Raw genomic sequence first — 14,694 nt, forward strand, 5'->3', positions numbered from 1 at the left:
CGATCGGATGACAGCTCGGAAAGGATTAAATCACTTTTACATTCATTCCTATAGGGAAAATTAATTCGAATTTACGAGCAAATGGACACACGAGCAATTTTCAAGAACGAATTATGCTCGTATAACGGGGTTCCACTGTCTCTCATAATTATGAGGCGCTTCCAAACAAAAAATGCAGTAACGTCAGATCTGGTGTTATTCGCTAAAACGCTCCCCTGCCACAGACTGCCCCAACTTATCTCATAATTATGAGATACTAAGTCATAATTATGAGATACTAAGTCATAATTATGAGATACTAAGTCATGATTATGAGATCCTGGTTGTAATTTTTTTTTTTTTTTTTGTGAATGCAATGCGCTTCCGTAGAATAGAAATAGATTATACAAAAAAAATACAGTGGGGTCAGTTCGGATGTAGCACAGTGCTCATTTAGTAAATGCACAGATAAACAATATGCTAATTGTGGCTGTTAATGTTAAATTAACATTATACCAATTCATCCCAAATAAAACACTGCATGGGAAACGGCTTTGGTGTGTTAGTGTCAGTGCACTATGCTACAAGCTATTGTAAGCTAACGTTCACTAGATAAGTCATATTTTAATCGCTAATAGAGCAGATTCATGGAAAACTACATCGCTAATCAGCATTTTTGCCGCAAATAATTTATAAATGAGTCTGCATCAACTACATTAAAGAGAATCGCTTTATTTAAAGTTAATAAAATACCCTAGTTAATGGAGTTGAACATTAATTGAGTCGCAGACACACACCTGACTCGTGTGTATAGAGAAGGTGAGATGAACTAGGAAACAGGCAGTGGGTCAAACCACTGTGAGGAAGGGGAGGGGGGGAACTCAATTGTTTCTAAATGCATTTTTTGCGTGGGGGGTTTTCTACTTACACAATTATTTTAGGTATACATACATATATTTTTCATATAATAGAGAATACATATAATAGAGAGTGCGATTTTTTTTTTCATTTTCTTGTGTGTGTGTGTGTGTCTTTTGAGACAGTCAGCAGAGCGGATGTCCAGAGTGACGCGTCACACTGCAATGATCACGTGACTACGGCAAAGCGTCAGCACACTGTTGTAAACACTGCTTCATTTTTCACAACACAAGCGCTGAAGTGTTACCTCACTATCAGCTACTTTTTATACCTCCGTTACAAACCCTTTTAAAATCATGACACAGCAGCGGGGAGTCAACAGCCTACAGTTTAATCAAGACCAAAGTGAGTTACGTTTTCAGTGTTGTTTATATTAAGAGCTGACGTAGTTGATCACACAAAATTGTTGAATTTTGTTGAATCTATTTTCACGCAACTTACTCATTTTCTTTACGGGACTGGGAGGGAGTCAGTGTTAGGCGATCTAACCCTGTACTTCAGAGTTCTTTTTAATAATTACCTTTCGCTTCCACAGACGAAGCTAATAGTTGACCTTGCTAACTTGTGCTCTCGGCCCAGTATGTTAACGTGATTAGCCTGCCTTATTTCTTTTTGTTTGGATTACAAAAAAACAGCATAAGTGTATTGCTGCTTATTTGCTTAGTTTTGAAGTACTGTTATTGCACAGTTTAAAAAGAAACTGTGTAATTTATGGTGACTGGTTCACTGGGAGCAGCTCTGATTGTAAAGTCTAAATAGCAGCAGGGAGAAAAGACCTTTTGGTATCGCTCCTTCAGACCCTTAGGATGTAACAGTCTTTCACTGAAGGATCTGCTCAGAGATTAAACTGATTCATACAGGGGGTGAGATTCGTTCTCCAGCAATAATGATAGATTAGCCACCATCCTCCTTTCACCCACCTCTTGTACAGTGTCCAGGGGCATCACCACGACTGAGCTGGCCTTCTTGAACAACTTGCCCAAGCTACTGCATGAGCAGAGAGCAGACCAGTGCTCCCTGCACTCCAAAAGACCTTAGTCTGCTCAGTAGAAAGAGTCGGCTCTGTCCCTTCTTATAAATTGCTTCACCATTATCAGTCCAGTCCACCACAAGGTGTGTGTCCCATTACGTCTGTTTTAAAAGTAACACCGCATTTCCGAAAAAAAAAAAAAACATCATACCAACAGTAAAATATGGTGGTGGTAGTGTGATGGTCTGGGGCTGTTTTGCTGCTTTAGGACCCAGAAGACTTGCTGTGATAAATGGAAATATAAATTCTGGTGTTTACCAAAAAATCCTGAAGGAGAATGTCCGTTCATCTGTTTGTGACCTCAAGCTTACGCTTGGGTTCTGCAGAAGGACAATGAGCCAAAACACACCAGCAATCCACCTCTAAACGGCTGAAGACAAACAAAATAAAGACCTGGAGTGGCCAAGTCCTGACCTGAATCCTATTGAGATGCTGTGGCAAGACCTTAAATAGGCGGTTCATGCTCGAAAACCCTCCAATGTGGCTTAGTTGCAACAATTCTGCATAGATGAGTGGAAAATTCCTCCACAGCACTGTAACAGACTCATTGCAAGTTATCGCAACTGCTTGATTGCAGTTGTTGATGCTAAAGGGTGGCCCAACCTGTTATTAGGTTTAGGGGCAAACAGTTTTTCACACAGTAGTTTTGGATTTTGCTCTACCTCAATAATAAAAACCTTCATTGAAAAATAGCAATATCATAGCAGCCCTAGGCTCTTTATTTGTGTTAGATGGGTGCATCACTACCAAGTACTACTAAACCGTTCTGAAGGACCCAGTGGTTAAATTATGGTACCCTAAAAGAGATTCCATGTATCAGGATGATAATGCACCAATACACACAGCAAGACTGTTGAGAGAGTGGTTTGAAAAAAATGAAGTTGACCTCCTATAGCCTGCACAGTCACCAGATCTGAACATCATTGAGCCACTTTGTGGTGTTTTGAAGGAGCGAGTCAGGAAATGTTTCCATCCAAAAGTAACAAAAACAAAAACTGGTCACTGTATCTGTCATTCAGTTCACAGTGATGCTATTTTGGCTGCTAAGGATAAATGGTAAGGGTTGTCATCAAGTTTCTGATGATAAATAAAGAATGACAAATGACTGGGTGTTGCTAATCCATACTGGGGTGGTCCGATGTGAACAAACATCATGTGGAGTTAAAGGTGTATAGTTTTTTCTTATATCAGCATGGCTGGAAGCATGCTGGAGGTCTTATAAAGACTTTCTATTTTATACAATTTCATTATATTGTTTTTATTTTTTTTACTTTTAAGGAATATATACAAATGCTTCTGCTCTTCTAACTTATATTTTTAGGCTGTTTCTGTTGTGCAATGGAAACTGGAGTTCGAATTTACAATGTGGAACCCCTCATGGAAAAAGGACACCTAGGTGAGGAGCTCAATTTTTTTTCCCCTTTTTTTTCTTATTTTTTGACTTAACATGTTTGTGGCTAATTGTGCTGTTTATAATAACAGACCATGATCAAGTTGGCAGCATCAGTCACTGTTCTATGCTACATCGTTCAAATCTCTTGGCTTTGGTGGGTGGGGGTATTAACCCCAAGTTTTCAGAGATATCTGGTATGCTTATGTACTTTTTCCACATCTAATGAATCTTTAATTAATCTTTTGAAACATTTGTCTTATCTAAAATATTTATTAATGCAGTGTTAATCTGGAATGATGCTCATGAGACCAGAGATGCCAAGGATAAATTAGTCCTAGAGTTTACATTTACAAAGCCAGTTCTGGCAGTGCGCATGAGGCATGACAAGTAAGAACAAGTCATTTCTTTTTCCTATGCAGTCTGAGTGAAGAATATGTATTATAAAGTACAATTATATGTATATATAGTTATATTGGGTTTTTTTTTTATGTGAAGAATCATCATTGTCTTGAAGAACAGGATCTATGTATATAGTTTCCCAGACAACCCTGTGAAACTCTTTGAATTTGACACTCGAGATAATCCAAAAGGTATTTTTAGTCCTGTTTGCATTTAAATTGATATCTGACTGCTGGCCAGATTTTGTGACACTAACATCCAATATTAACATCTTTTAGGTCTATGCGATGTGTGTCCCAGTATGGAGAAGCAATTACTGGTATTCCCTGGACACAAATGTGGTAGTTTACAGTTGGTGGTAAGCAGGAGCATTTTGGTCTGTTATTTCTCCATGTTTTCATATTTTATAGATTGACATACATGTGTATTTCTTGTGTGTTCAAAGTGGTGATGGGTGGTTACAATTTCCATTAATATTAATTAGCTTATAGTGATTTTAATCAAATAACAATTTCGATTTCCCCCCCAAACTTACAATCAGTTATTAATAGAAGGAATCATAATTTAATAATGTCTCTCAGAGGCTAATCAAGCCCGAATAAGCACAATTAAGGCCATATTGGAAAATGTTAGTAGCTAATTGTATGATCCATCCCAATAGGAAATTTACACCTTTTAGCAGTGTCCACAAACATAGGCAATAAGACATGCAATACTAAAAAAAAATATACTAAAAATGTAAAGTGAATACAGGTTATTAGTTGTGTGTGCAAAAACCTTTTTTTATTTATTTTTTTTTTTTTGCTAAACAAGACCTGTGCAAATCAATGCGTGAGTAAGTATGCCTGCCGGTTGCACGTTTTTTGTTTTATTTCCATTGCATTTATTAATGTACCTTATTAAAAGCAGCAGTATGCATTCAGAAGTGTGAATAGACATATTATATGTTTACATTTTCCAAATGTCTGGTGTCTGGTGATGTCTGTGGGCTCCAGATTTCAGCAAGTCAACGAAGAATTAAAAATGCAATTTAAATATGACTGCTGCTATTGATTATTTTAGTAATCGAGCATTCTAACGATTATTCCATTGATTAATCGGACAAGTAGTACTTTTTCTTTATTAAAGAGCATTATTAAATGAAAGAGAAAATAAGACAGGTCTCTTAAAATTGACAAGTAATTTGTTTTTCTTTTTAGAAATTGCATACAAGAATATCGGTGAAAAGGAAACACATGTAGTGCATTTAATAGCATATTACATCAAAATATTAATTAAATATTCGTTTAATGAAACTCATAATTATTCTAACTCGTATTTAGTTGTGATATCCTTGTCTCCAGAAAAGCTGCTTGAAATTTTTGATGCACTAAATCTGTTTATTTATCGCCAACTTAAAAAAAACGTGCTCCACTACCTGCTCTACATGGCCGCTGCGAAGGGATTTTTGACCGCACTGTATATAAATGAAATATAAAAATCTATTTCAAATTACTTAAACTTACTTAAAAAAACTGTACAGTGCGGTTACCGTTTTCGAAGTTTTACTTTTAAATTATCCCAAACTTTGGAAATTTTCTGCCATTTTCTTTGACCTGAATCTTCTCCTCGCCCCTCGCTATTTTCTCCCTGTTCCTCCATTTTTCATTCTGCAGCGTTTTCTATGTTACCTCTCCAGAGCACTCCAGAGTTTAGCCTGTTCTGCCTGTTTGCCTGTTCTGACTCAAACCAAGTTCGATCATATTTATTTTATTTTCATATCATACATCTTTATCTTTTTTTATAGGACCTTTCTAACACGAAACCTGGTACATCATCTGCACCATTCACTATTAATGCACACCAGAGTGAAATAGCTTGCTTGGCTCTGAACCAGCCCGGCAGTGTGGTAGCTTCTGCATCTCAGAAGGGTACTTTGATTCGTCTGTTTGACACTATTACACGTGACAAACTAGTGGAGTTGCGAAGAGGAACTGATCCTGCCACATTATACTGGTAAATATTTTTATATACAGATTTACAGTGTTCAGAGTTGTTATTTATTGTAGTAATTGCACATTGGGTTTTTAGGCATCAGTTGTTTTATTAGCATTTTATCAGGAAACATTTGTATACCTCTCTATCATTATCTATTTGGCCAATCAAGTGGCAGCAATGCAATGCATAAGGTCATGCAAATAAGGTTTAGCAGTTTTTTTAATGTTCATTTAGCGATCAGAATTGATGTGTGTGATCACAGTGATTCTGTGTAATAACTGTGTAATGATTGTTGGTTTGAGTATTTATATAACTGTGTATCTCCTGAGATTTTCAGCAGAGTTTACTCAGAATGGCAAAATAAAAACATCTAATGAGCAGCAGTTCAGTGAAATGAATTTTATTGTTAATGAGCTAGGTCAACATACAATGACCAAAAAAGTTTGAGCTGACAAAAAGCAGACCATAATTCAGATAACCTCTCTTTACCATTGTCTTAACCTAAAAAAGAATCTCATAATACACAACCTTAAGGAGGATGGGCTACAACAACAGAGAAGGCTACATTAGGTTGCACTCCCATCAGTCAATTACATAAGTCATTTTGGGACTGGAAAAAATTGCCTATGCTGTTCACACCTTGATTGTTTGGTGAAATCTGCATGAATCAATGGACCTGCCAGGTGTTCAGTTAATACTAATAAATCATCACTTGAAAGCCACAGGCCTGTCTTGAATATTGTTGCTGGATGTGTGCATCAAGGGCACAATTACCTTCTTCCAATGGCTCCCTCAAGCACTGCGATACAATATGTCACAAAGCAAAAGTAATCTCAAAATGGTTTCTTTAACATGTTCCCAAGTTCAATGTTCTTGAGTGGTCTACTTATTTGGGATTTGAGTTATTTGGGAGGAGGTAAACAAGAGATTTGCAGTATGAAAGTGCGAACATCAGTCATGTCCACATATACCAAAATATTAAAGGAATGATTCCAACATCTTGTGAAATGCATTACAGAATTGTGATTGTTTTTAGAGCAAAGGGAGGCTCTACCCAGTATTAGTATAATGTTCCTAATACAGTGTACATAGAGAGTAAAATAAAATTTTGTTCTGTAGTGTCTGATGCATGATTGTCAGTTTTGCTTTTTTTACAGCATTAACTTCAGCCATGACTCGTCTTTCCTGTGCGCTTCTAGTGACAAAGGCACTGTTCACATTTTTGCATTGAAAGATACCAGACTGAATCGGCGCTCTGCGTAAGGCTTGAATACACCCCAATCCCCCACCCCCACACACACACACAGACACACACACACACACACACACACACGCACAATATTAAAATGTGATAATTGTATTCATTTCAGTTTGGCTCGGGTGGGAAAGGTTGGGCCAGTCATTGGACAGTATGTAGACAGTCAGTGGTCTCTGGCCAGTTTTACTGTGCCAGCTGAATGTGCTTGCATTTGTGCCTTTGGGAAAAACACTTCCAAAAATGTCAACTCTGTCATTGGTGAGTCAATTTTCTATACATAAATCTTCTTATCTATCTTAGTGATTTAAGCTAAGAAATAAATGTTCACATTTTTTTCTCATCTTCTTCAGCGATTTGTGTTGATGGGACATTCCATAAATATGTCTTCACATACGATGGAAACTGCAATCGGGAGGCTTTTGATGTGTATCTTGATATTTGTGATGATGATGATTTCTAAAGATGAATATGATTTTTTTGTTATTAAGCCTTAACTTCAAATGTTTATTGTTCATGTACAAACAAAAGCAGAATACACAAAAAGAAACAAAATTGTGCTTGCTATGCATAAAACTTTGTGACTTAGTGGCACTTAGACAAACAAAAAGGTTTTCTGTCCAGTTGTGATGAGCCTGTGCACATGATTGCCTCACATTCTGCTCATGCCTAAAAGGAGTGGAAACCGATGCGGTCCTCAGTATTACACCCACCCAGAGGAGTGTTTAAGTTACTTTTGTCCTTCATTGTATCTCAAATCTTGACATTTTCCAATGACCTTTTATCAACAAGGCATTTCCTTTTTGTGTTCAATTTACTCTGTTTTTTTTTTTTTGTTTTTTTTTTTAAACTGTGAGAAGGAATTTCACACCATAAAAAATCTGGAGACTGTTGAATGTGAAAATCCAAGGAGCAATTTTTTAAATACTCAAACAAGCCCATCTGTCACACACACCTACAGTCTTTCTAAGAAGTATTTTCAGCACTTTACCTTTTCCACATTTTATGTTAGAATCTTATTCCAAATTGGATTGAATAATTCACATTATTTTCCTCCAAATGATGCCCCATAATGACAGTGTAAAAGAAGTTTGTTTGAAATCTTTGCAAATTTATTAAAAAGAAAGAAAAATCACAAATATTCACAACCTTTGCCATGACACTCAAAATTAAGTTCAGGTGCATCCTGTTTCCACTGATCATTATTGAGATGTTCCTTCAACTTGATTTGAGTCCACCTGTGGTAAAATCAGGTGATTGGACATGATTTGGAAATGCACGCACCTGTCTATAACGTCCCACAGTTAACAGTGCATGTCAGAGCACAACCCAATGAACAGTGACAGTGAATCTATAAACAGTAGACAGTGGTCCTTTAGTTTTTGCACACCTTCCTAAGTTAGATAAAAGTTACATTTATGCTTTGATAAAAATAAACTTGCATTTATAATTCAAATAAGTATTCAGGTGGGGCATTCTAAAATGTAAAAAATAAAAAAATGTTTATCATGGTTGAATGTACTAATTCAACGACCAGAGAACACCGCATTTCTCATAATAAAGACCATCTACTGCTATAACAAGTTAATCAAAGTGGACAGGTGTTTTCCTACCTTTTTAAAAAAAATTATAGAATATTATTTATGGCATTTAGCATTTACTTTATAATGGTTTTCTATGGGGACAAAACACTACACATGAACCGGTTTTCTCTAGTTGTTCGTGTAGTATAGTAGGCTGTTTCCAAAAAAGTTGGGACAATATACAAATTGTGAATAAAAAATGAATGCAATAATTTACAAATCTGATAAACTTATAATTTATTCACAATAAAATATATATATTTCATATGTTGAAAGTGAGACATTTTGAAATGTCATGCCAAATATTAGCTCATTTTGGATTTCATGAGAGCTACACATTCCAAAAAAGTTGGTCAGGTAGCAATAAGAGGCCGGAAAAGTTAAATGTACATATAAGGAACAGCTGGAGGACCAATTCCCCCAATGCTGCTGCAAAAATAGTGGAGCAATAACATAAAGGAGTCTCTCAGAGACATCAGAGCCTGCATCTCTGATGGCATGGGCAGCTTACACATCTGGAAAGGCACCATCAATGCTGAAAGGTATATCCAAGTTCTAGAACAACATATACTCCCGTCCAGATGCCGTCTCTTTCAGGGAAGACCTTGCATTTTCCAACATGACAATGCCAGACCACATACTGCATCAATTACATCATGGCTGCGTAGAAAGATCCGGGTACTGAAATGGCCAGCCTGCAGTCCAGATCTTTTACCCATAGAAAAGTTAAGCAACTAGAAGCCTGTATTAGACAAGAATGGGACAACATTCCTATTCCTAAACTGGAGCAACTTGTCTCCTCAGTCCCCAGACGTTTGCAGATTCTTATAAAAAGCAGAGGTGGGAAGTAACGGAGTACAAATACTTTGTTACTGTACTTAAGTAGATTTTTCTGGTATCAGTACTTTACTCCACTATTTATTTTTCAGAAAACTTTTTACTTTTACTCATTACATTTTTACACAAATATCTGTACTTTTTACTTCTTACATTTTCAAAACCGGCTCGTTACTTTTGTTTTAATCCACTGACTTATATATGAAATATATATTTTTTATTTTCACTGCGCCGATTTCAGCCGAACAACCGATTTCCTGTTACTGCACGTCTTTTTCAATCCGCTGGTGTATAAAGTCCTGACTCTCACTCTTTACGAAGATAAGAATGAGCAGGCAGAGGGCAGTGAGAAGTTTGGGGTTAACGTGGATGAGACAGAGGGAGTCAGTGATGAGAACATGACTGAGAACAGACACATTCATGATCATCATCATCTTTTCTCTGCTTGTGTTCTATATGTGGATGTTCAGTCTGGACACATTTATTAGGTAACAACATTTTTAATTAGTTTTGTATTTATATATATATATATATATATATATATATATATATATATATATATATATATATATATATATATATTTGGCTGTCAAAATTCAAATTATTGTAAACGGCACTAAATGTTATTAACGCGCCAACAATTCAGCACGCATTTCTGTTTTTACCATTTTATATTAAAAAAAAATTTAAATACATAAATAAATAAAAAAAATAAATATAAAAGAGGCGAAATTAAAACCTTCAGCAAAACATACACTTATTCACGACGTCCCTTCTTTACTTAGATATAAAATAAATAAATAAATAAACTCCACCAAAAAAATATTTTTCATCAGTAAACTTTTGTTTTATTTCTGCGCCAAGTCTCAAACCAAACACCAAATGTTTTACACAATTTACCCTCTGGGTGGCGTTTTGTGGGCTTTTCCCTCATAATGGCGAAACGAACTTAAATTACTGTCTTTATTGATAAAAATAATACATCATTCAAATCTGTAAAATGTCTATGATTTTTATATATATATATATATATATATATATATATATATATATATATATATATATATATATATAAAAGCTTCTTGACTTGACGACGTGCAATTTTTCCGGTATCACCTCTTTAATTGTCACATAGCAAAGGCTCTTAATGATGCCCACATGTCTCTGCACTGTTATAGACTTTATATTTAATCACTGTACATATGCTTTCATATCTATCTATCTATCTATCTATCTATATCTATCTATCTATCTATCTATCTATATCTATCTATCTATCTATCTATCTATCTATCTATCTATCTATCTATCTATCTATCTATCAAATATTAATATGATGTGAGGTCCAGGTAACAGCTAAAACAGGTAGAAGTAATAACTACTTTTTACTTAAGTACATGTCAGAGCCAAGACTTCTTTACTTTCACTTAAGTAAATAGGTATAATCAGTACTTCAACTTTTACCCGAGTATTTTAAAACATGAGTATCTGCACTCCTACTTAAATAATGGATGTGTGTACTTTTGCCACCTCTGATAAAAATAAGAGGGGATGCTACACAGTGGTAAACATGGCCTTGTCCCAACTTGAGATGAGTTGATGCCATGAAATTTAAAATCAACTTATTTTTACCTTAAAATGTTACACTCAAAAAAATGATATGTTGGACTTACTTAACTTTCTTATGTCAGCAGGTTTCACGTAACTCAGTTAGGTTGCATTTAAGTAACAATATTAATTTCGGTAAACTTAAGTTCATTACATAAAGTTAATGTAATGTTGTTTAGTTAAATCAACTTAACATTCTTAATTTAGTTTTATTATATTAAGTTAATTAAGTTCAATTATTCTAAAATTTATATTGTTGCCTTCAACAAAAACAAATAATCGGGTTTTATTGATTAGTCAATGAATCTACAGGTATTTAAATTTTTTTCTAACAACAATGTGTACAGTACAAAATATAAAAACTGCCTTTATTTTTCGAAAATCTAATTACTTATTACAAAAATACTAATAAAACAATAAGCATTTACAAAATAATAATACAAAATAAATAATAATAGAAAAACTTGTTTTTTTTTATATTTCACTTTTCTTTGAAACTGAAAAAAGCTAACAATGCATCAGTTATTCAATGCAATTCCATGAATAACTTTTGACATACTTTAAAAGTGTATTTTAGATCGTGAGTTAGCCAAGTTTAATGCATAAATTAGACCAAGTATCGCAGAACATGCATTTGCCACATTGTTCAGGTTTTCAAATATTTGGATGCCTTTAATGATGATGCCAACATCTTCATATGGGTCTGTAGCATCTGCTCCTTCATGTACGATGACATACATTCCCATTGTGGTGTTGCGCATCGAGGTTGCAACGACATCATGTTCAACATCCTAAAAATATCAAGTATAAACAGAGAATTACCAACAGATCAAGGGGGAGAGGAGGGGTTTGTTGCACAGAAACATAAAAGATGTTTTAGAAAAATGTAAATGACTTACCATACTCCTTCACACGGTTTGATGGTCTTCATTCAGGTAGACAATAAGGGCTTTCAGGATGCATTCACGTTTGTTTCTCAATGGAGACATTCTGAACAATGAAAAATGAGCATAAGTTAGCGCTTTACTGTACATCTAAAACTTTAAGTAGCATCATACAGATTATCCCACTGTAATGTTTTTACAAAGGTCAAGTTTGTCAATCCTAGCGACCAGTACAAGACATCCAAAAATGGTCCTAAATCAGGAGAATTTATCAATTTCTGCTATTGAAAAGATGCACAATAATCTTTAAGGTCAAAATTTTTTCCAATTGTTGCAGGTGCAAAAACACAGCTCTGGTAAATACTGTTTCATTAAAACAGTCTGGTTTCAAATGAAAAGTCGCGAACTATCTAGGTCGCAGATTCGGTAACACCCTGAAATTAAGTTACGGTACAGAGGTTTTCCAAGACGGGTTCTACTTGGAATAGGCCTTTCAAGGTTCCATCAAAGAAGTCGAGTCCTCGCACTGTGCGTCAGGTGCAGCAAAATGTCACAGTACATGTTGGAATCCACGTTTCTCGCAATGAACCACGGCTCATGATGCTACCACCACCATGCTTGACTGTACGCAAGACACAATTTTCTCCACACACGCTGGACTCCATCTGAGCCAGACAAGTTTATCTTAGTCTCATCAGACCACAGAACATGGTTCCAGAAATTGGACAGGTTGTTCTTTAGCAATCTGAAGAGGTTTTCTTATGAGCAGCTTCAGAAGAGGGTCCTTCTGGGACGATAGCCTGCAAACCGACTTGTTGAAATGTGTAGCATATAGTCTGAGCACTAACAAGCGAAGCTTCGGCTTTTGCAACCTCTAAAGCAATGCTGCAGCCATTCTGCACCTGACGCACAGTGCGAGGACTCGACTTCTTTGAGGAAACCTTACGAGGCCTATTTCAAGTAGAACCCCTCTTGGAAAACCTCTGTACTGTAACCTTAATTTGAGGGTGTTAACGAATCTTCAGCCTCGGCAACTTTGTGGAGAGCAACAATTCTAGATCTTAAATCCTCAGAGTTTTCTTTGTCATGAGGTGCCATGTGGAACATCCAATAGTCAGTGTAAGAGAATTGCACTCATTTGTACACACACACACACACACACACACACACACACACACACACACACACACACACACACACACACACACATATATATATATATATATATATATATATATATATATATATATATATATATATATATATACAGTGGAACCCGTTATCTCGCCCTTGGTTATCTCGACAACCCTATTAAGTCGACATTTTTGAAGCGGAACCGCCAAATTCTCGCTTTTTCTAAGCATTTTTTATCGGTTATGTCGCCGAACCCTAATATCTCGAGCACAAGGGGGGAAAAAATGTGCCATTTAACGTCGGTTATCTCGGTGCAGCCGCAGAAGAACACGCCGAAGTGGCGGAAAAATCAAGGCTTACAGCTGCTACAGGTGTTGTATTGTATACTGGTGAATCTCTGCTGTTAGTTAGTGCTAGTGTTCGTAGTGTAGGGGCGCGGCGCGGCTTTGGGAAGAAAAGAGCAGCCGTTGAGAGAGTGCCGGTGGGAAGGCACGTACCGGGATACGCATGAGCGATAACAACGACCGGCGTGAACCAACACAGTGGTAAACATGGCCTTGTCCCAACTTGAGATGAGTTGATGCCATGAAATTTAAAATCAACTTATTTTTACCTTAAAATGTTACACTCAAAAAAATGATATGTTGGACTTACTTAACTTTCTTATGTCAGCAGGTTTCACGTAACTCAGTTAGGTTGCATTTAAGTAACAATATTAATTTCGGTAAACTTAAGTTCATTACATAAAGTTAATGTAATGTTGTTTAGTTAAATCAACTTAACATTCTTAATTTAGTTTTATTATATTAAGTTAATTAAGTTCAATTATTCTAAAATTTATATTGTTGCCTTCAACCAAAACAAATAATCCAGTTTTATTGATTAGTTTATTCAATGAATCTACAGGTATTTAAATTTTTTTCTAACAACAATGTGTACAGTACAAAATATAAAAACTGCCTTTATTTTTCGAAAATCTAATTACTTATTACAAAAATACTAATAAAACAATAAGCATTTACAAAATAATAATACAAAATAATAATAATAGAAAAACTTGGTTTTTTATATTTCACTTTTCTTTGAAACTGAAAAGCTAACAATGCATCAGTTATTCAATGCAATTCCATGAATAACTTTTGACATACTTTAAAGTGTATTTTAGATCGTGAGTTAGCCAAGTTTAATGCATAAATTAGACCAAGTATCACAGAACATGCATTTGCCACATTGTTCAGGTTTTCAAATATTTGGATGCCTTTAATGATGATGCCAACATCTTCATATGGGTCTGTAGCATCTGCTCCTTCATGTACGATGACATACATTCCCATTGTGGTGTTGCATCGAGGTTGCAACGACATCATGTTTAACATCCTAAAAATATTAAGTATAAACAGAGAATTACCAACAGATCAAGGGGGAGAGGAGGGGTTTGTTGCACAGAAACATAAAAGATGTTTTAGAAAAATGTAAATGACTTACCATACTCCTTCACACGGTTTGATGGTCTTCATTCAGGTAGACAATAAGGGCTTTCAGGATGCATTCACGTTTGTTTCTCAATGGAGACATTCTGAACAATGAAAAATGAGCATAAGTTAGCGCTTTACTGTACATCTAAAACTTTAAGTAGCATCATACAGATTATCCCACTGTAATGTTTTTACAAAGGTCAAGTTTGTCAATCCTAGCGA

At 35.6% G+C, this 14,694-nt stretch overlaps 1 protein-coding gene across 2 annotated transcripts; it reads left to right on the forward strand.

The window, feature by feature from the left end:
- The first annotated feature begins 1,056 nt into the window (after positions 1–1,056).
- wdr45 (WD repeat domain 45) lies at positions 1,057–8,090 on the forward strand. 2 transcript variants are annotated; one of them, XM_046862067.1, is made up of 10 exons: positions 1,057–1,242; positions 3,249–3,323; positions 3,410–3,514; positions 3,602–3,707; positions 3,816–3,910; positions 3,998–4,077; positions 5,506–5,714; positions 6,854–6,955; positions 7,067–7,212; positions 7,305–8,090. In XM_046862067.1, exons 1-10 carry the CDS (start codon positions 1,194–1,196, stop codon positions 7,412–7,414), a joined length of 1,077 nt encoding a protein of 358 aa, XP_046718023.1. In that variant the 5' UTR covers positions 1,057–1,193; the 3' UTR covers positions 7,415–8,090. The 2 variants fall into 2 exon arrangements, with proteins under 2 accessions (XP_046718023.1, XP_046718024.1); XM_046862068.1 differs by lacking the exon at positions 3,410–3,514.
- The last annotated feature ends 6,604 nt before the right edge of the window (positions 8,091–14,694 follow it).

Source organism: Silurus meridionalis, chromosome 11 (assembly GCF_014805685.1).
Source record: "Silurus meridionalis isolate SWU-2019-XX chromosome 11, ASM1480568v1, whole genome shotgun sequence".
In the NCBI taxonomy this organism is placed as follows: Eukaryota; Metazoa; Chordata; class Actinopteri; order Siluriformes; family Siluridae; genus Silurus; species Silurus meridionalis.